The sequence below is a fragment of the Cherax quadricarinatus genome, chromosome 41 (assembly GCF_038502225.1).
Source record: "Cherax quadricarinatus isolate ZL_2023a chromosome 41, ASM3850222v1, whole genome shotgun sequence".
NCBI lineage: Eukaryota > Metazoa > Arthropoda > Malacostraca > Decapoda > Parastacidae > Cherax > Cherax quadricarinatus.
Window position 1 is genome coordinate 24,309,961 of NC_091332.1, and position 22,183 is coordinate 24,332,143.

A 22,183-nucleotide genomic window follows, 5' to 3' on the forward strand; every position below is an offset into this window, starting at 1 on the left:
CAAGACTGGACACACACCAAGACTGGACTCACACCAAGACTGGACACACACCAAGACTGGACACACACCAAGACTGGGCACACACCAAGACTGGGCACACACCAAGACTGGACACACACCAAGACTGGACACACACCAAGACTGGACACACACCAAGACTGGACACACACCAAGACTGGACACACACCAAGACTGGACACACACCAAGACTGGACACACACCAAGACTGAACACACACCAAGACTGGGCACACACCAAGACTGGACTCACACCAAGACTGGACACACACCAAGACTGGACACACACCAAGACTGGACACACACCAAGACTGGACACACACCAAGACTGGACTCACACCAAGACTGGACGCACACCAAGACTGGACACACACCAAGACTGGGCACACACCAAGACTGGACACACACCATGACTGGACACACACCAAGACTGGACACACACCAAGACTGGACACACACCAAGACTGGACACACACCAAGACTGGACACACACCAAGACTGGACTCACATCAAGACTGGACTCACACCAAGACTGGACTCACACCAAGACTGGACACACACACCAAGACTGGACTCACACCAAGACTGGACACACACCAAGACTGGACACACACCAAGACTGGACACACACCAAGACTGGACACACACCAAGACTGGACACACACCAAGACTGGACTCACACCAAGACTGGACTCACACCAAGACTGGACTCACACCAAGACTGGACTCACACCAAGACTGGACACACACCAAGACTGGACACACACCAAGACTGGACTCACACCAAGACTGGACTCACACCAAGACTGGACTCACACCAAGACTGGACACACACCAAGACTGGACTCACACCAAGACTGGACTCACACCAAGACTGGACTCACAGCAAGACTGGACACACACCAAGACTGGACACACACCAAGACTGGACACACACCAAGACTGGACACACACCAAGACTGGACACACACCAAGACTGGACACACACCAAGACTGGACACACACCAAGACTGGACTCACACCAAGACTGGACTCACAGCAATGGATCCAAGTTAGACAAATTAAGATTTAGAAAGGATATATAAAAACATTGGTAAGGTAGTAGAGTTTTGAATAAGTGGAACAAACATTTTTAAGACTTTTTAAGTAGCTTTCAGAATAGGATGGTGAGGTATATGAGTGGGTGTGGGTGTGTGAATTGAACCTAGATAGGATGACCAGTAGGCCTACAGTATTCCTTCACTGTTCTTATGTTCTCATGAAGTACTTTCATTATTCATCACACTGAAGCTTGCTGAAGATGGTCTCACTGGGTGAAATATATAATATTCACTTCAATTATTGTTTTACTGTTGTTTATGTTGTTAGAGTTAAATATTAAGCGCATCCTACTTATTAATTTGGCTGAGGTTGGTACAGAGGACCCAGGCTGCCTGGGCAGCTGAGGGCATGACTTCTGAAGGTACTTGAGCAAGGGCATCCACATCAACGCTTGTGACTGGGTTAAGCAGATGGAGGGCAGCTGTCAGCATCTTGGGCATCACAAGATACAGGTAGTCCACAGCCAGCTCTCTGAAAGCCCAGGAAATAAACACCACACTATTAGTCTTTTTATATTTAAAAATTAGTTATCCTTTGAAAATAATTATCTAAATATGTTGTCTTTTCTTTTTCTTCCAGAAATAACTTGAGAAAACCTCTTCTGTTCGGCTTCAAACTTTCAGTGTTGGTCTATCTTAACTAGAGAGTCCGATTGTTATTAGGCTGTGTAGGTTACAGTTTAATGCATGCAAATAGTACAGTTGTTCTCGTACGATCAATAATACCAACAATACCACCAGTCTGATGACATTCTTCTTTGCAAATATACAGGGTCTAAAGCCAGCAACAAACAACAAAATACCTTTCATCCGTGGACTGCTTGCAGAGGCAAAGGCAATGTTCGCGGCTTTCACTGAGACCCACATAAAGGATCACTTGGACAATGAAATATGGATCCCAGGTTACAACCTATACAGATGTGACAGAGTGAACAGGCAAAAGGGGGGGGGGTTGGCCTGTACATTGCAGAGTCACTTGTTTGCACAGAACTGCTTAATGCCTCAAATGATGTAGTGGAAGTTTTAGCAGTAAAGGTCGAGAACCAAAACCTAGTCATTGTGGTAGTCTACAAGCCTCCGGATGCAACATCCCAGCAATTCCAGGAACAGCTGTTAAAAATTGACCACTGTCTGGAAAATCTTCCAGCTCCTGCACCCAACATCTTGCTCCTGGGGGATTTCAACTTAAGGCACCTAAAATGGAGGAATATAGCAAATAATATTGTTGCAGTAATAACACCAGGAGGCAGCTCTGATGAAAACTCACACTCACACGAGCTTTTAAATCTCTGCACAAAATTCAATTTAAACCAGCAAATAATAGAGCCTACTAGACTGGAGAATACACTAGACCTCATCTTCACTAACAATGATGATCTGATAAGAAATGTCACCATATCAAAAACAATATACTCAGATCACAACATAATTGAGGTTCAGACATGTATGCGCAGAGCCCCAGACCGACATAATGAGACTAGTCACGAGGGAGCATTCACCAAATTCAACTTCAATAACAAAAACATAAAGTGGGACCAAGTAAACCAAGTCCTAACCGATATAAGCTGGGAAGATATACTAAGCAACACAGGCCCCAACTTATGCCTAGAACAGATTAATTTGGTGGCACTCGATGTATGCACAAGGCTTATTCCTCTAAGAAAAAGGAGGAGTAGATGTAAAATAGAAAGAGACAGGCACTCCCTTTACAGGCGACGGAAAAGAATAACAGAGCGGCTAAAAGAGGTCAGTATATCTGAAATGCGTAGGGAGACACTGGTCAGAGAAATAGCAAGCATCGAACTTAAGCTAAAGGAATCTTATAGGAGTCAGGAATCGCGGGAAGAACTAAAAGCCATAAATGAAATCGAAAGAAACCCAAAGTATTTCTTCTCCTATGCCAAATCAAAGTCGAGAACAACGTCCAGTATTGGGCCCCTACTTAAACAAGATGGGTCCTACACAGATGACAGCAAGGAAATGAGTGAGCTACTCAAGTCCCAATATGACTCAGTTTTTAGCAAGCCGCTAACCAGACTGAGAGTCGAAGATCAAAATGAATTTTTTATGAGAGAGCCACAAAATTTGATTAACACAAGCCTATCCGATGTTATCCTGACGCCAAATGACTTCGAACAGGCGATAAATGACATGCCCATGCACTCTGCTCCAGGGCCAGACTCATGGAACTCCGTATTCATCAAGAACTGCAAGAAGCCCCTATCACGAGCCTTTTCCATCCTATGGAGAGGGAGCATGGATACGGGGGTCGTCCCACAGTTACTAAAAACAACAGACATAGCCCCACTCCACAAAGGGGGCAGTAAAGCAACAGCAAAGAACTACAGACCAATAGCACTAACATCCCATATCATAAAAATCTTTGAAAGGGTCCTAAGAAGCAAGATCACCACCCATCTAGAAACCCATCAGTTACACAACCCAGGGCAACATGGGTTTAGAACAGGTCGTTCCTGTCTGTCTCAACTATTGGATCACTACGACAAGGTCCTAAATGCACTAGAAGACAAAAAGAATGCAGATGTAATATATACAGACTTTGCAAAAGCCTTCGACAAGTGTGACCATGGCGTAATAGCGCACAAAATGCGTGCTAAAGGAATAACAGGAAAAGTCGGTCGATGGATCTATAATTTCCTCACTAACAGAACACAGAGAGTAGTCGTCAACAGAGTAAAGTCCGAGGCAGCTACGGTGAAAAGCTCTGTTCCACAAGGCACAGTACTCGCTCCCATCTTGTTCCTCATCCTCATATCCGACATAGACAAGGATGTCAGCCACAGCACCGTGTCTTCCTTTGCAGATGACACCCGAATCTGCATGACAGTGTCTTCCATTGCAGACACTGCAAGGCTCCAGGCGGACATCAACCAAATCTTTCAGTGGGCTGCAGAAAACAATATGAAGTTCAACGATGAGAAATTTCAATTACTCAGATATGGTAAACATGAGGAAATTAAATCTTCATCAGAGTACAAAACAAATTCTGGCCACAAAATAGAGCGAAACACCAACGTCAAAGACCTGGGAGTGATCATGTCGGAGGATCTCACCTTCAAGGACCATAACATTGTATCAATCGCATCTGCTAGAAAAATGACAGGATGGATAATGAGAACCTTCAAAACTAGGGAGGCCAAGCCCATGATGACACTCTTCAGATCACTTGTTCTATCTAGGCTGGAATATTGCTGCACACTAACAGCACCTTTCAAGGCAGGTGAAATTGCTGACCTAGAAAATGTACAGAGAACCTTCACGGCGCGCATAACGGAGATAAAACACCTCAATTACTTGGAGCGCTTGAGGTTCCTAAACTTGTATTCCCTGGAACGCAGGCGGGAGAGATACATGATTATATACACCTGGAAAATCCTAGAGGGACTAGTACCGAACTTGCACACGAAAATCACTCACTACGAAAGCAAAAGACTTGGCAGACGATGCACCATCCCCCCAATGAAAAGCAGGGGTGTCACTAGCACGTTAAGAGACCATACAATAAGTGTCAGGGGCCCGAGACTGTTCAGCTGCCTCCCAGCATACATAAGGGGGATTACCAACAGACCCCTGGCAGTCTTCAAGCTGGCACTGGAGAAGCACCTAAAGTCGGTTCCTGACCAGCCGGGCTGTGGCTCATACGTTGGTTTGCGTGCAGCCAGCAGTAACAGCCTGGTTGATCAGGCTCTGATCCACCAGGAGGCCTGGTCACAGACCGGGCCGCGGGGGCGTTGACCCCCGGAACTCTCTCCAGGTAAACTCCAAGTCCAGGTAAGAACGCCTCTTCTGATCACCTTCAAAATATTGCGTACCAATTATAAATCAGGGAGCGGGTGTGGGATGAACCCATGACAGGTGAGTTCTAAAACTCACAGACTAGTGCGTAAACCACTCTCCCAGCTGGCTCTAATAAGAGCCAGCTGTGAGAGTGGTTTACTACTAGGCCAGCAGAGGTTATAAACACAAGCCTAATAGATCAAATGGTATTCAAGCTAAAGAAACGAGTGGATGATTCTTAATGTAACTCCCATCGCGAAAATGCCTGAATATTAATATTACTCATTATGAGAACAGATTAACATTAACATAACTCATCATGAAAATGGATCAGTATTTCTATTATTCATGAAAACGGATAGATATCAGCAGGGTGGGATTAAGGAATGGGCTTTAGAGGCTGCAACCCAGCTGGACGGCCTCCAGAGGCTGCAGCCCAGGGACCTCCGCCCAGTTGGAGGGCCTCCAGAGGCTGCAGCCCAGGGACCTCCGCCCAGTTGGAGGGCCTCCAGGGACTGCAGCCCAGGGACCTCCGCCCAGTTGGAGGGCCTCCAGGGGCTGCAGCCCAGGGACCTCCGCCCAGTTGGAGGGCCTCCAGGGACTGCAGCCCAGGGACCTCCGCCCAGTTGGAGGGCCTCCAGGGACTGCAGCCCAGGGACCTCCGCCCAGCTGGAGGGCCTCCAGGGGCTGCAGCCCAGGGACCTCCGCCCAGCTGGAGGGCCTCCAGGGGCTGCAGCCCAGGGACCTCCGCCCAGCTGGAGGGCCTCCAGGGGCTGCAGCCCAGGGACCTTCTCCAGCTGGAGGGCCTCCAGGGGCTGCAGCCCAGGGACCTCCGCCCAGCTGGAGGGCCTCCAGGGGCTGCAGCCCAGGGACCTTCTCCAGCTGGAGGGCCTCCAGGGACTGCAGCCCAGGGACCTCCGCCCAGTTGGAGGGCCTCCAGGGGCTGCAGCCCAGGGACCTCCGCCCAGCTGGAGGGCCTCCAGGGGCTGCAGCCCAGGGACCTCCGCCCAGTTGGAGGGCCTCCAGGGGCTGCAGCCCAGGGACCTCCTCCAGCTGGAGGGCCTCCAGAGATTAAGTGAAAATGTTCACAGTTACTCTTGTAAGTTTATAACTGTAATATGTTATTACATCACGTATATGATGAACTGGACCAGTTTCATTCTTTGGTCTTATACAAAAACTTTACAATTTTTTTCTGGTTCAAGTGAACGTTGGTTAGTAATGCTTCGGTGCCTGAAAGTGTAAGTAAATCTACATTGGTAGTTAAAAAAGCATCAGATACTTAATGGTCTGCAAGGTCCGATGCCACAAAAGCCTTGTTTAAAAGGTACAGCTATTTTCAAGAAGCTTTGACGTTAATCCCAGATGTAAATCACAAGTGTGACACATGTTATGACGCAGACGTTCAGAAGTCCCGGCAGACTTCTGGGTTGTCATACTAGAGAGGTTCAATCAAGTCAGTAAGTCACTTCAAGAAACACTGGAGTTTCAATCAAATATTAAACTTCTTGGATCTCTACTGGATTTTTGATATCGCAGCGGGATCAGTTCAAAGTGTTTGAAAATAAAGCGAAAGATAAAGTGGAAAATACGGAATATTGTGACGAACAAAAATGAGAACATTGGAAAAGAAAACGAATTAATGATGATAAAGCTGAAGATGTTGCTTTGCCAGGAAGACAGAAGTGTAAGATGGAAACATAACTACCCATCATAGACAACTTATGCTCTGCTCTCTCTCATCACATTGAAGTAGTTTATAAAAATGTTCATTCAGTATTTGTTTCCTGGTCGAATTTCCAACAAGTATGATGAAGACATTTCAACAACAGCAGCAACGTTTCAGAAGATTTACTTAGATGATAACAAACCTGGATTTGCGCCAGAAACTCTTCACTTTAACAACTTTGTTGGGTAATTTGATGAATTCAAGTACAACCATAAAACACTGCGAGCTTCTGATATCTAGAACCTTGTAGTAAACAATAGATTAACTTGTTATTCCCTAATGTTGTTATAGCAATAGGGATTTACTTGTGTTTAATAACTAATACGACTGGAGAGAGAAGTTTCTCTAAGACGAAACATCTTAAAGAATGTACATAGAACGACAATGGCACAAAAAACGACTAAACAAACTAGCTCTCAGAGCAGGTGAAAACCCTCTCTCAACAACTTACATTTTTCTGATCAGAATATATATCACATGAAAATGGATTGATATTAGCGTAACTCGCATGAAAATGGATTGATATTAGCGTAACTCACATGAAAATGGATAGATATTAGCGTAACTCACATGAAAATGGATAGATATTAGCGTAACTCGCATGAAAATGGATAGATATTAGCGTAACTCACATGAAAACGGATAGATATCAATGTAACTCACATCATGAAAATGGGCTGATAAGTGCAAAGGGAGATGGTGAGAAAATTCAGGATAGGCTTGGTGAGTAGGCTGGCCCTCCTTTGAGCTTCTTGCCAGGATCTGAAGCTTGCTGATATTGTGCTTGAAGCTGCACTAGTGTCACTCTCACGCTGAAGTTTCTCCTTGTTAAGTGCTTCAACCCTGTAAAACAATACATAGCTTAACCTCATCTTTCTCTCTGATTGTAATCATAACTGTATTTTTTAAGGGTGGAGGGGTAAGCCAGCGGAAGGTCTCGATCAGATGACCAAAAGAATAATAACACACAATACCGTGGCTGGAACAGTGTCTAGTCAGTGGTTCAAGTTGGACCTAAACGTCGTCATAAGATTCAGTCTCCTGTGTTTGGGTTATTTTTGCCGAGTTTATTATACTTATTGAGGTCAGTCCACTGAACGTAATAATGATGACAATAATAATAATAATAATAATAACAATAATAATAATAATAATAATAATAATAATAATAATAATAATAATAATAATAATAATAATAATAATAAAAATAAAAATTTCTTTATTTCTACAAGTACATGTACAAGGTATACAGTCCTAGCTGACATCATTGACATACTACTATATAGAAAGCCGCTTGTTATGCTGAGCATTTCCCGCAAATTAGGTCAATTTTATCTCAGGATGCGACCCACTCCAGTCAATTAACACCCAGATACCTATTTTACTGATGGATCAAAATGGACAACAGGCGCAAGAAAACACGCCCAGTGTTTCAACCCTAGCCAGGAATCGAACCCGGAATTTGACCATGTGAAGAGAAAGCTATTAAGACTGCAGCCCACTGTACGCTAACATCAAGAATATTTTAATGCCTAAAGCAGGGATTATATCAAACATTGTTATCTATTGATGTAAATATGTACTTGGATCAATTATTACTTCCATAATCTTCTCTGGTCTTCTCTCCCTTTCTTTCCTTTGCTGTTCGTGTGTAATTTCTCTTGGCCTCGCTCTGGGATGATGAAGAAATCTTCATAAATATTCCATGTCTCCCGTATATGGGATAGGTTTTCTGAGCGATTGTAATTTCCAGGTGATGGTAAATCCAGCTATGCTGGAACGAGCTGCCGTAGCTGATGAACCCTGGCTGGAATACCTGACAAAATCCTCATTGTCCTACTGAAGTCTCCCAACACAGACTGACACTACTGAAGTCTCGTAGCTCAGGCTGACACTACTGAAGTCTCCCAGCACAGACTGACACTGCTGAAGTCTCGCAGCTCAGGCTGACACTACTGAAGTTTTCCACCACAGACTGACACTACTGAAGTCTCCCAGCTCAGACTGACACTACTGAAGTCTCCCAGCTCAGGCTGACACTACTGAAGTCTCCCAGCTCAGGCTGACACTACTGAAGTTTTCCACCACAGACTGACACTACTGAAGTCTCCCAGCTCAGGCTGACACTACTGAAGTTTTCCACCACAGACTGACACTACTAAAGTCTCCCAGCTCAGACTGACACTACTGAAGTCTCCCAGCTCAGGCTGACACTACTGAAGTTTTCCACCACAGACTGACACTACTAAAGTCTCCCAGCTCAGACTGACACTACTGAAGTCTCCCAGCTCAGGCTGACACTACTGAAGTTTTCCACCACAGACTGACACTACTAAAGTCTCCCAGCTCAGACTGACACTACTGAAGTCTCCCAGCTCAGGCTGACACTACTGAAGTCTCCCAGCTCAGACTGACACTACTGAAGTCTCCCAGCTCAGGCTGACACTACTGAAGTCTCCCAGCTCAGACTGACACTACTGAAGTCTCCCAGCTCAGGCTGACACTACTGAAGTCTCCCAGCTCAGACTGACACTACTGAAGTCTCCCAGCTCAGACTGACACTACTGAAGTCTCCCAGCTCAGGCTGACACTACTGAAGTCTCCCAGCTCAGACTGACACTACTGAAGTCTCCCAGCTCAGGCTGACACTACTGAAGTCTCCCAGCTCAGACTGACACTACTGAAGTCTCCCAGCTCAGGCTGACACTACTGAAGTCTCCCAGCTCAGACTGACACTACTAAAGTCTCCCAGCTCAGACTGACACTACTGAAGTCTCCCAGCTCAGACTGACACTACTGAAGTCTCCCAGCTCAGACTGACACTACTGAAGTCTCCCAGCTCAGACTGACACTACTGAAGTCTCCCAGATCAGGCTGACACTACTGAAGTCTCCCAGCTCAGACTGACACTACTGAAGTCTCCCAGCTCAGACTGACACTACTGAAGTCTCCCAGCTCAGGCTGACACTACTGAAGTCTCCCAGATCAGGCTGACAGATTTCAACACCTTGTATGAGCCTCATCTCGTACGAGGAAATATAACAGGACACACACTCAGCTTTGCTCCCGCTGAGTAACCATCAAATACCAGCACATTGTTGACGGATCTCAATTTTGCTTAATAAAAAGGCGGATATATACTCCGGCGCTGCCGTAGTATACCCAGCACTATAATTATCAACATTTTGATAGTATAATCCAACATACTATAATATTAACCAAACTTCATACCATCAGTGATGCTTTGGGTCACCTTTGGGTCACCTTTGGGTCACCCTTAGGTCACCTTTGAGTCACCTTTGGGTCACCCTTAGGTCACCCTTAGGTCATCTTTGGGTCACCTTTGGGTCACATTTGGGTCACCTTTGGGTCACATTTGGGTCACATTTGGATCACATTTGGGTCATCTTTGTGTTACCTTTGGGTCACCATTAGGAAACATAAAATCACAATACAACTCTTCATGTGAGTTGTGTTTGGTAACACTGAAAAATGTGGTAATCGACAGGTTAGTCTGACTGACAATTTACCCTCACAAGCATCTTATAACCTGAGATATTCAACAGTTACATTCTTAACTGTGTTAAAACCTATAGTATCCGCGAGTCATTAAGGCCGCATGTAACCACCACCAGTATACAATACTTTAATCCAAGAAATAAGAATTAAATGTATATCTCTGAGAGATATACATCTCACTGTGTATATACTCTGAGAGATATACATCTCACTGTGTATATACTCTGAGAGATATACATCTCACTGTGTATATACTCTGAGAGATATACATCTCACTGTGTATATACTCTGAGAGATATACATCTCACTGTGTATATACTCTGAGAGATATACATCTCACTGTGTATATACTCTGAGAGATATACATCTCACTGTGTATATACTCTGAGAGATATACATCTCACTGTGTATATACTCTGAGAGATATACATTTCACTGTGTATATACTCTGAGAGATATACATCTCACTGTGTATATACTCTGAGAGATATACATCTCACTGTGTATACACTCTGAGAGATATACATCTCACTGTGTATATACTCTGAGAGATATACATCTCACTGTGTATATACTCTGAGAGATATACATCTCACTGTGTATATACTCTGAGAGATATACATCTCACTGTGTATATACTCTGAGAGATATACATCTCACTGTGTATATACTCTGAGAGATATACATCTCACTATGTATATACTCTGAGAGATATACATCTCACTGTGTATATACTCTGAGAGATATACATCTCACTGTGTATATACTCTGAGAGATATACATCTCACTGTGTATATACTCTGAGAGATATACATCTCACTGTGTATATACTCTGAGAGATATACATCTCACTGTGTATATACTCTGAGAGATATACATCTCACTGTGTATATACTCTGAGAGATATACATCTCACTGTGTATATACCTTGCAGACAGATGTCACATAACGATAGGAACATCAAATAATTTATATATCTTTTCACACAAATCAGTTTTACAGGCTAAGATATGTTATTGTATCTCAGCTTAATTCAAAGTTCAGCGCTATGTAGGGTATACTACCACCCCCAGGATACCACCCACCTAACACCCAGGTACCTACTTACTGCTACATGAACAAGTGTAAGGATACTTGCCCAACATGTTCACCCGTACCGGGGATCGAGCCCCAGACTCTCAGTGTGTGAGCCGAGTGCACTACCAACCGAGCCACGGGACACTGTATTCATCCCTGCATGTAAATACTGTTAAATTAACATTTCATTATTATATTAAAAAGCAACAGCAGCATCAGCGTTATTATTATTGTTATTATTATTATTATTATTATTATTATTATTATTATTATTATTATTATTATTATTGTTGTTGTTGTTGTTGTTGTTGTTGTTATTATTATTCTAACCAACATCATGCTAAATCAAAATAATGTTTCTATATTTCTTAATACAAAATCAAAACGGATCTTATGTCAACATAGTTGCTGATCCCCTTATATGTGTTGTATAGCTTATCTGAGTATCATAGTACCATCCATATGTTTTATATATACGATCCCTTACTAGGCCTAGGGACCAGTTTGTGTGACGTCATGTGATGCGCATATGTGCGCGAGTACCTCTGTAACTTCCTCAGTCCACGGATAGGTCTACAACAGGCAACAAGGCAAGCTGGGCCTCCCTTACCACAGTCTGACAATATATAGCGTTACCATCCACAAGTGTGTTTATCTTCAACCATCATATCTCCTTTCGAACCCCCACGACACTTATTTATCTACATGTGAAGTAGATTATAAATGAATGAGAAAATCAGAAGATTGACAACAGTGACCTGTAACTTAGTGGTAGAGAACTCGTCTCACAATCTAAATGACCGGGCTCAATTTGGGAGCTGAGACGAGGTCAAATCTCCTTTCACACTAACGCACATATCTACCGAGAATAAATAGGTTCCTGGATATTAGTAGCCTGTTGTTGGTGGCATCAGTAAGCTAGCCCTGAGATGAGGCTCAGCTGGCAGATATACTGAGGAAGGATAATTGACCTCGGCACAGAAAATGTAAGAGATACAAGACTAACCATGTCTCGACGTGCTTGGAGAGAGCACCTTGTAGCTGGTCAGTGACGCTGGTCATGCCCTGGGTAGAAACCTCTCGCTCAAACAACACTCTCAACTCATAACAGTTCTCAACTGTGTTGAAACATCTGAAAACAAATAATAAAAACTATAAAATATTGCAAACACACACACACACACACACACACACACACACACACACACACACACACACACACACACACACACACACACACATACACACACACACACACACATACACACACACACACACACACACACACACACACACACACACACATACACACACACACACACGCACACACACACACATACACACACACACACACACACACACACACACACACACACACACACACACACACACACACACACACACACACACACACACACACACACACACACACACACACACACACACACACACACACACACACACACACACACACAGAGGCAGGAACCATACATAGCCTTAAGACGAGGTATGACAAAGTTCAGGAAGCAGAGAGAGTGAGAGAGAGAGGACCTAGTAGCGATCAGTGAACAGGCGGGGCCAGGAGTTGAGTCTCGACCTCTGCAACCACAATTAGGTGAGTACACACAAACACACGTGTTATTTTAGCCCGCTTCGTAGGCTTATATGTCGTGCCGAATATGTAAAACTGGTCAATTAGCAAGAACTCATTTAAAATTAAGTCCTTTCTAAAAATTTCTCTTATACGTTTAAAGATATATTTTTTTCATTAATGTTGATGTAAAAATTTATAATTTTGCACCAAAAGGAACTTAGAAAACTTACCTAACCTTATTATAACCCAACTAAATATATTTTAGATTTGTTTACAGTAATTTAATACTAAACAAACACAGTGAAATATATTTTTTTTGTTAGGTTCAGAATGATTTTGGCGAAATTATTGCATACACAAATTTTCACTTGTCCTATATGGCAAGATGAGCGTTGCTATTTAAGCCAAGATCGCAAGTTCTGCCTATTCGGCACGACATATATATATATATATATATATATATATATATATATATATATATATATATATATATATATATATATATATATATATATATATATATATATATATATATCCATGAACAGGTGGTTTTAAGTAAGTAAGTAAGTTTATTCAGGTATACACAAATACAGTTACATAGAATTATCATACATAGCAGCATATGTGTAGAGAACCTAGGATAACCCAAAAAAGTCAGACAGAGTGACTTATTTCCATTGTGGTCATTTTACCTTATTATTATAATATAAAGGTTTTAATATTTTCTTATTACTCTATAATGAAGATAACATCTTATTATCATACTAAAAAGACTATCTACTACACGAGGGTCATTAAGACTATCTACAATACGAGGGTCATTACTAGGAATAAGGTCAAATTTACACGTATGTTAGCTAAAAAATAGAAAATCATTCCCCTCCCTTTCTGTAGCTACATTCATCAGACACCTTTTGGCACTCTTCTTGAACTGGTTCATGCTATGACTGGCTTTGACATGTGCGGGCAGTTTGTTCATTCCTTTATTGCTGTACAATAAAAGGTGTTTGAAGACTGGCCACTGACTGTGGGTACTACAAAGTTGTGCTCTCTCCCCCTAGTACTATGATTGCTTTGGTTCCCAGCCTTGACAAAATTGACAGCAAGATATTCTGAACACTGTTTATGAGCAATTTTATAAACATGATTTAGCTTCAGTTGTTTTACTCTGTCTTCAACATTCAGCATATCCAACTGCTGTAATTCATCCTGGCCTACATGTTCTCTTGGTCCCAGCCCCAGGATGAATCTTACGATTTTGTTCTGGGTGATTTGCAGTCTATCTTTCAGTTTGAAGAGCAAGCGTAATCCATATGGCATTGTATAAGGGCTAGACATAGGGTCCTGCGAGCCTCAGTAGGTAGACACTGTGCTTGTCTATACAGGAACTTCAGTCTGGCATTCGCTTTCTTTACTACACTGTTCCCTATCAATTCTCCTGACATGCATGGGTCAAAGGGGATTCCCAGATATTTTACTGATGAAACCAAAGTGATGGGCTCCCCATTAAACTGGACATTAAAATTATTTACCCTTCTCAGTTTATGTTTCGTGCCAAAGAGAATGGCTTCAGTTTTCCCGAGGTGCAATGATAGTTTGTTGTCTACTAACCATTTGCTGCAGGGCTCCAGTTCCAGTGTTAAAACATTAGCTATATCTTGTGGGTCTTTACCTGACACTAACAGAGCACTGTCATCTGCATACAGTAGGAGTTTGCACTTGACACTGATAGGCATGTCATTGACATAACATAGGAATAATAAGGGACCCAGAATACTACCTTGGGGAACTCCACATGTTATCGGCAGGGGTTCTGATTCCGTTTTGTTGATTTTGACTATTTGTCTCCTGTTGCTAAGGTAGGACTTAAACCAGTCTACAGAACCTATACCGATAGCTTGAAGTTTCTTACATAATATGTTGTGGTTGACAGTATCGAAGGCCTTTTGCAGGTCTAAGGTTACCATACCTATGAGGTTCCCCTTTGACAATTCAGTTCTCAGGTAATCCATCAGATTAATTAGGGAGGTGTCGGTTGAGTAGGATCTTCTAAAGCCCGATTGATAGCTATGGAGAATGTTGTTGTCATTAAGGTACTTACTTGAGAGTACACTGCCCTCTCTAGAATTTTAGATATTATACTGAGTATACTAACAGGCCTATAGTTGCTGACATCAGACCTACTATTTTTCTTGAAGATAGGAGTAACTCTGGCCTCCTTGAACCCCTCCGGTACGGTATTAGTGGTGATTGACAGATTTATTATGTGAGCAATAGGGACTGACAGTTCAGAAGCACCATCTTTTAGGAACTTAGACGGGATGTTATCAGGGCCAGTGCTCTTAGTTGGGTTTAACCTGCTTAGTTCTTTTTGAATAAAGTCATGAGATACACTTACTAGTTGACAACTGTTTGGGGTTACCCCTTTATTGGTATAGTATGTTTGAAACTTATCAGAGTCTGTGTTAAAGGTATTTGATGCAGCTGGTAGTTTACTTACTAGTGTTGACGCAACAGATGTGTAGTAGGAATTAAAGCAATTTGCCACCTTAGATGTTTCATGGCATACCTCATTATCGATAGTGAGTACTATGTTAGACCTATCTACTGGCTTATGGCTATACCTCAACTGTTTTAGTTGTTGCCAGAGCTTTCTGGGGTTATGCTTATACTCTTCAATTTTTGAGCAATAGTGCTTTGCCTTTGCTCCTTTTATAAGTCTCTGTACTCTGTTCCTCACCTTTGGAATTCATTTAGTGCTGCAATATCCTGTCTGTTTGCTTCAAATCTTTTTAGCAGCTGGTCTCTGAATTTCATATTATCTAATATCTCAGTACAGTCTCGGCTGAGTGGTTGAGGGGAGTAGACGTGTGCTGGGGATCTGGACCTACTAATTCACAGGCCTACCCATTTCTCCCGACTGATAAGTCATCATTAAAACTCCTACTGTTGGAAGACAGCTTCAGTGTTGTGAGAACTCTTATGTGCGAGCTGTGACTAAGGATATACCTGGTCAAACACTGGAAATAGTTTTCCTTTTTGCAAAGGCCCTCACAGGCCTCTGCTTCCCCTCTGCCTTTCATTTGACCTCAGCCTTTCGCCTCTATCAACATAGAGTGTAGAGGCGAATTTTGCTAGTCCACTGCTACTCGTGCCTCTCAAAATGCTCACAACTCATCGCTTTACCAACCTGAGGAATAACGACGAGTGTGCAGTCCTATGTGAGTTGGTAACCCAGGTGTCCACACACTGAAAATTCGTCTTTCACTCCAAGACACGTGTGCTAGAAGTTCTGCAAGTTTGGAGTAACAATCTCTACGAGTATTGCAGTGTGTGGTAACTCTTGAGAAGTCTGCCTCAGCCTGTGACCTTGAGCGAGGCACTGCATCACCTGCCTGAGACTTTCGCCCATATTGACTATGTGAAGAAAGGCGAATGTGCGTGCTCAGTTACCCCTGCTGTTCTCCTGTATCCCCAACTCTCGTCCTTTAAACTCAGCCGTTCGCCTCTATCAACGACGTGCAGTGTAGAGGTGTATTTTGCTGCCCCGCTGGTACTCGAATATGTGAGTTCCGCAAGTGCTGCAGATTTGTTGTAACTATTTGCATGAGTGGATTACGCTGACTTAGGACATTGTGCTACCATCAGTACCTACGTAGGCTTAAAATGAGTGAGGAATGTCTGGCCTGCTGGGTGACCTTGAAAATGGCACTATAAGACCCGCATGCCACTTACACCCATACTGCGTGTGTCTAGTGAGGTGAATGTCCCTTCCTCGACTTTCCTATTCACCGGTATCCCTTAACTCGTCGCCATTATCTACATATGGGATAAGGGCGAGTTTAGCTGATCCAGGCCAAACAGCGCTCCAAGCCAGCCAGTGAAGGCCAAGGCTACATCTGTTCTGAATCCCAGAATGCCTTTGTGAACGTTCTACAGTGTTCCGGCCGTACCTTCGGTGTTGTGAGAACTAGTTCTTATGTAGTGAAAATTTGTGTCATTCCAAGACACGTGTGCTAGATGTGTTAAGTGCTGCAGGTTTGGAGTTAACAAGTAGTACAGGGTTGGTAACTCTCGAGACGACTGTGGGCCCAGTGAATGACCTTGAAAATTGCACTGCGACCTGCAGGCCACTACACCCATATTGCCTGTGTCTAGCGAGGTGAATATCCTTTCCTTGTCCCTTCTCCTTCCTCGATTTGGAACTCAGCCGTTCGCCTCTATTTGCTTGTGGTCTAGAGGCGGGTTTTTTTTTTTTTTTTTTTTTTTTTTTTTTTTTTTTGCCAGACCACATGGGTGCTTGAGTGCCCGTGTCCTCTGTGCCGCACTCCGCTCATCTTGCGAGTGTCTCCTGTGTGCCTGCCTGCCTGCCTGCTGCAAGCAGGTGTCCGGGTGGTTGGCGCGGGCTTGGTGAGCACAGTCAAGCAAGCTTGAGGGCAGCACTAAAAGCTAGCCAGAACAAGCTAAGGCAGCCTGCAGTAATAGCTGTCCTAGGGCCCAGCATGTCTGTATACGTTCTGCAGTGCTGCTGGCATACCAGTGTTTCCTGTAGTGGCTTGAGAACAATTTGACGAGCATTGCAGTGCTGACATTTTGAGTGGGACATGCCAGAGGTTCACTTATAAACATAGTAAGCTTGTGGTGATTGGCTTGTACACAGTGAACATTCATCTGTCATACGTGTGCTAGAAGTGTTAAGTGCTGCTTTCCCCAACAGTTAATTGTCATTTGTAAGCCTGTATTAAGACTTTAAAAGGCTCAGAGTGTACTTCAGTGTAGTGACTCCTTACATTTGATAAATCAGTGTAATACATGCTCTGCTCAGTGTAACTGAACTATTAAATACGGTTACATAATTAAGTTGCTTGTCCTAGTGTCATTGCTGTGTTTTCTAATACATTTTCTCGTTCAGACTGAAACTTTACTGCTAAATTCCCAGTAATATTTCAAATTGCAGTGTTCATCTGTGGTGTGAGTGTGTAACTTATGCTTTGTATTTTTACTGTGAACAAGCTTACTGCTGCATAATGTTCAGTTTCATGAATACTTTCTTACTTGAGTAATTCGGTTACCTTTCAACTGTGTTAAGCAAGAGTCAGCCTGTTAACATCTATGTTCCTTGCCATCTCATCTAGTGGGTCTAGCGCCTAGTTAAAATTGTAATAGTAACAATTTGCAATCATTATACTTCTAGTTATACATTGTGTAAATTGTTTTAGACTATTTGATCAACTGGATTGTAGTGTTTAACTTCTGATACACCAATTTAATGACTGCAGACACGCACTGACACATAATAAACACATTAAAACGCTGGTAACTCCAGAAGCTGGGCCTAGTGTGTGACCTTGAGAAGTTGAGTGTGTTTATTACGACCAGCGGTGTACCACTCTCACCTATATTTACATCAACAAAAGTGTATTCTAAGTGATAAAGTGTACACTTGGTGTACTTGGTAACACTTGTCATACATAGTAATGCGTGTGTAAGTGAGATTGTTTAGGTACTGGTTCATCTATCTACAGCTGCACACTTATGCTTGCATACATGTATAACATAGTAACGTGTGAGTTACCCAGGATGGACCAAGGAAGTCGACCAGAGTGATTTATCTCATTGTCATTGTAACATCACCTAGTTTTTTTTTTTTTTTTTTTTTTTTTTTTTTTTTTTTTTTTTTTTTTTTTTTTTTTTTTTTTTTTTTTTTTTTTTTTTTTTTTTTTTTTTTTTTAGTAATTCTGTTTACAATCTATGGTTGGGGTAAGAGGTTGTCTTCAGCATTCATTGTGATGTCTGCTATATTATTATTTCAGTGAGGTACATTAGGTGGCAGTAGCCTGAACTATCTCAAGTGGAAGTTATCATTTGAACCTCATGTTTAATGTGATGTATGTCAGAATTCTAATTTTATGCTCAATATTACCTACTTTCTCTCTCTCTCTCTCTCTCTCTCTCTCTCTCTCTCTCTCTCTCTCTCTCTCTCTCTCTCTCTCTCTCTCTCTCTCTCTCTCTCTCTCTCTCTCTCTCTCTGTTCATCTTTGTAATTTGTGATATGGTGTAAGACCTCGCCTGTACCATCCATTATATCATTATATGTACCATATTATTAACACACATACAAGAGGTCTCTGAGTGTGTTTTTGGTGGGGTGTGTGTCGTATTGAGTGGTGGTGGTCTGGGTTGAGTATGGTTGGAGGTGTTCATTGAACTTGAGCACTTGTGTCTTGTGATCTATTTTGGACTTCTGACTTTGTAGTGAATATTTGCTCTTGCATAAGCTATAAGGGAACACCAGATATCATCACTGGCAAACATGGCAACTGTCATAGAGGAACCTATTTCTGCAGGTGATGGAAATGATGATAGCTTCCAGACCTTTAAAAGTAAACAAAAGAGAAAAAGTGAGAAAGGGCTAGAGCGTCGACGTAGTCAGACTCACTTGACTCGTACACAATGTGATACTAAACGTCCTTGGTGCACAGAGGCTGCAAGAAGTCTTTCTTCAAAGGAAGAATGTGTTAAGCTGAACTTCCCTGACAACACCCCGCTGCCTGCTAAGTGTGCATGGCTAATGGAAGCTGTAAACAAGCATCCTAACTCAAGGATCCAATTTAGGAAAAACACACACAACTTTGTGTTTGTGGAACAGAATAAAGAGCTGATCAATGATCTACTTAGTACACCTTATGGGGATATTAAGCTGCTCCGACCTCAATCAGACACTCACCACTTTAAAAAATGGGTCAGTATCATAATCTTTGGATACCCTCTCTGCATGGACCCATCCCATCTGACTCTAAGTGAGCATATCATCAAGCCTAAAAGACTTAAAGGAAAATCCCAAATTATTGCCAGTTGGGTGGGTCCTGTGCCCCTCCCCCGGAATATCTGGGTGCATGGTTTACGTTTCCTAAACATCGAAGTGTACCTACCCCCTAAACGTAGGTGTTACAAATGCCAGCACTATGGCCATGTTGCAGTAGACTGTGGAATACTACATTCTTGGTGTGGTAAGTGTGCTGGGAAACATTCCACTAGAGAATGCACAGTAGGCCCTGACAGCCAAAAATTTAAATGTATTAACTGTAAAGAAGTTGGGGTTACAGTTTCCCACAAGGACTGCAGTCAGAACCCAAACAACCTTCGAGGTAAACCTGATAACAGTCCTTTAATGGTAACTGAGGATGGGGCCATCCAGTCTACCACAGCCAGATCTGAGACTGAACCTCTGCAAAGTGTGCAAGAACCCCACCTCACTGCAAACAATTCTGGTGATACCAGAATGCCATCACACACACCAGCTGTGGAGGAGCTAGCCATCCCTGCTAGCACATATGGAACTACTGGTCTGCCACTACAGATACCTATGGCTACACCTGAATATGGGGATGAGTTTGTCATTTCTCCCAATACACACAACTACAACAGTCAGACGGACACCACACAGGTAACCTCCCTGGAAATTGGAGATGAGTCAGATGCACAGGACCTACCTGCAATGAATGATGAAACAGAGAACACTAATGTAACCATGGTACCTGTTAAGGTGATAGGTGTTAAAGGAAGCACTAACCCAGAAGTGCCATCCTCCGGAGAGGCATTGGATTCGCCTGACCTTCCTCATATTATAACAAATTTCCAGAAAAAAATTGAGCATCTTGAACAGATCCTGACAAGTTTAATAAATATATGTAATCAGGATGATGCTCTTGAGCATGGTGATGATGTCAAAAGTGCAGCAATCTCCGTTCAGCTTCCAGCAATTTGTGAGAAAGAAGCCCATAACTCTTGCCTTCAAAAATTGCCTTATAACTGGCTGCCAAAATGCCGAAAAATGCTTAAAAATAAAGGTTCTGAAGATAAAGACGTACAAACTATGCTATTTGCTCTTAAGTGTCTGCACACTGCAGTCAAAGCATAATAGTTTTACCATCTTATGAGCAAGAGATTGTAATAACTCACTACAATGGATACATTACAAATCTTTTCATGGAACATTGCTTCCATCAGGAAGCGGTTGCCTGACTTACATCATATTAGTGCAACCAAGAATATTGATGTCATCTGTTTGCAGGAATGTAGATTGAAAGATGGAGCACCTCCACCAAACTTGCCTGGATATGCAGCTTATAACCTAAGGTCAACCAACTGTTGTGTGATGTATGTCAGAAAGAACTTGCCACATTCACTCCTTTCCTTGCAGAGTCGAGTTAACATGCAGTATCATGGTGTCAAAGTATTTGCAGGCGATTTTTCCATAAACATTTTTAATCTCTATGCCCCAGCGAACCAGCTTCGACCTGATGCTTTACCAGATCGCATCAATAGTGAACCTACCATCATTCTTGGAGATTTTAATGCCAGACATAAGAATATTGGTGGGTCTATTACAAACACCAATGGAACTAAACTAGTGAGATTGCTGAATGAGCATGATAATGTTCGAATTGTGGGCACTACTGAGCCTACTCACATATATGGTGGCATACTAGATCTGTGTCTTGGATTTAATACATCATATACGATGCATGACTCTGTCATAGTTGATGATCTTCTATCTGATCACTTCCCAAGACTAACAACTGTCAATCTTGATCACATCTCCAGCAATCAAGGAGCTAAATACAGAAGGAGGAAACTTATTCTCAAACCAGAACACAGAGACAACTTTATTAACCACTTGGATCAATGGTATAAGAATTACGAGCCCACTGGCACACAAAAATTTAATGATGATTTAATTACCACTATTGAGAGTGTTCTCACAGATCAAGTGGGCAGGAATAGGAAACAAAGACCCTCCACTATAAATAACAATAAAAACCAATGTAAATACTATAATGATCCACAGCTGCGCAATCTAACACATGCAGCTAGGAGGATTGGTAAAGCATACCGTGAATGTAGAACCCCAGACCTGCTCAGAACGTTCCAAGCTGCACTAACAAATGCAAGGAATAGAAAGGAAGAACTTAGGCAACAGGAATGGGAACAGTTTGTTAGTGGATTAAATAGGTCCACCCCTTTGAGTTTGGCTTGGAAAGGTATAAATAAAATAACCAGGAAAAAGACTGGCAATGTTGCTCATCCCTTTCCTCTTGAAAAAGCAAATGACCTCATAAATGACTGGTCCAAAACATCCAGGCATGAAAGCCTTCCATCTCATATTAGAAAAAATTTAGAGAGTACTTCTGAAGAAATGTTGAAACTGATTAATTTTATGAGCCAAAATATTGATGAGAGTGATTGCCTCTTTACCGAGTATGAATTAGATAATGCATTAACCAAAGGTCGATCAACTGCTCCTGGAGAGGATGGTATAACCTATGATATTCTCAGAACTCTAAGG

General features: G+C 42.5%; 1 protein-coding gene across 5 annotated transcripts in view; it reads right to left on the reverse strand.

The window, feature by feature from the left end:
- Nucleotides 1-22,183, reverse strand: part of LOC128695978 (serine-rich adhesin for platelets) — a 203,918-nt gene that overhangs the window by 66,817 nt on the left and 114,918 nt on the right. For all 5 annotated transcript variants that reach the window (XM_070093092.1, XM_070093093.1, XM_070093094.1 and 2 more), the window contains 3 exons: nucleotides 12,247-12,372; nucleotides 7,308-7,487; nucleotides 1,410-1,589 (listed from right to left, as the gene is read on the reverse strand). In XM_070093092.1, the coding sequence (XP_069949193.1) occupies nucleotides 1,410-1,589; nucleotides 7,308-7,487; nucleotides 12,247-12,372 (486 nt within the window). The remainder of the gene's footprint in view (nucleotides 1-1,409; nucleotides 1,590-7,307; nucleotides 7,488-12,246; nucleotides 12,373-22,183) is intronic.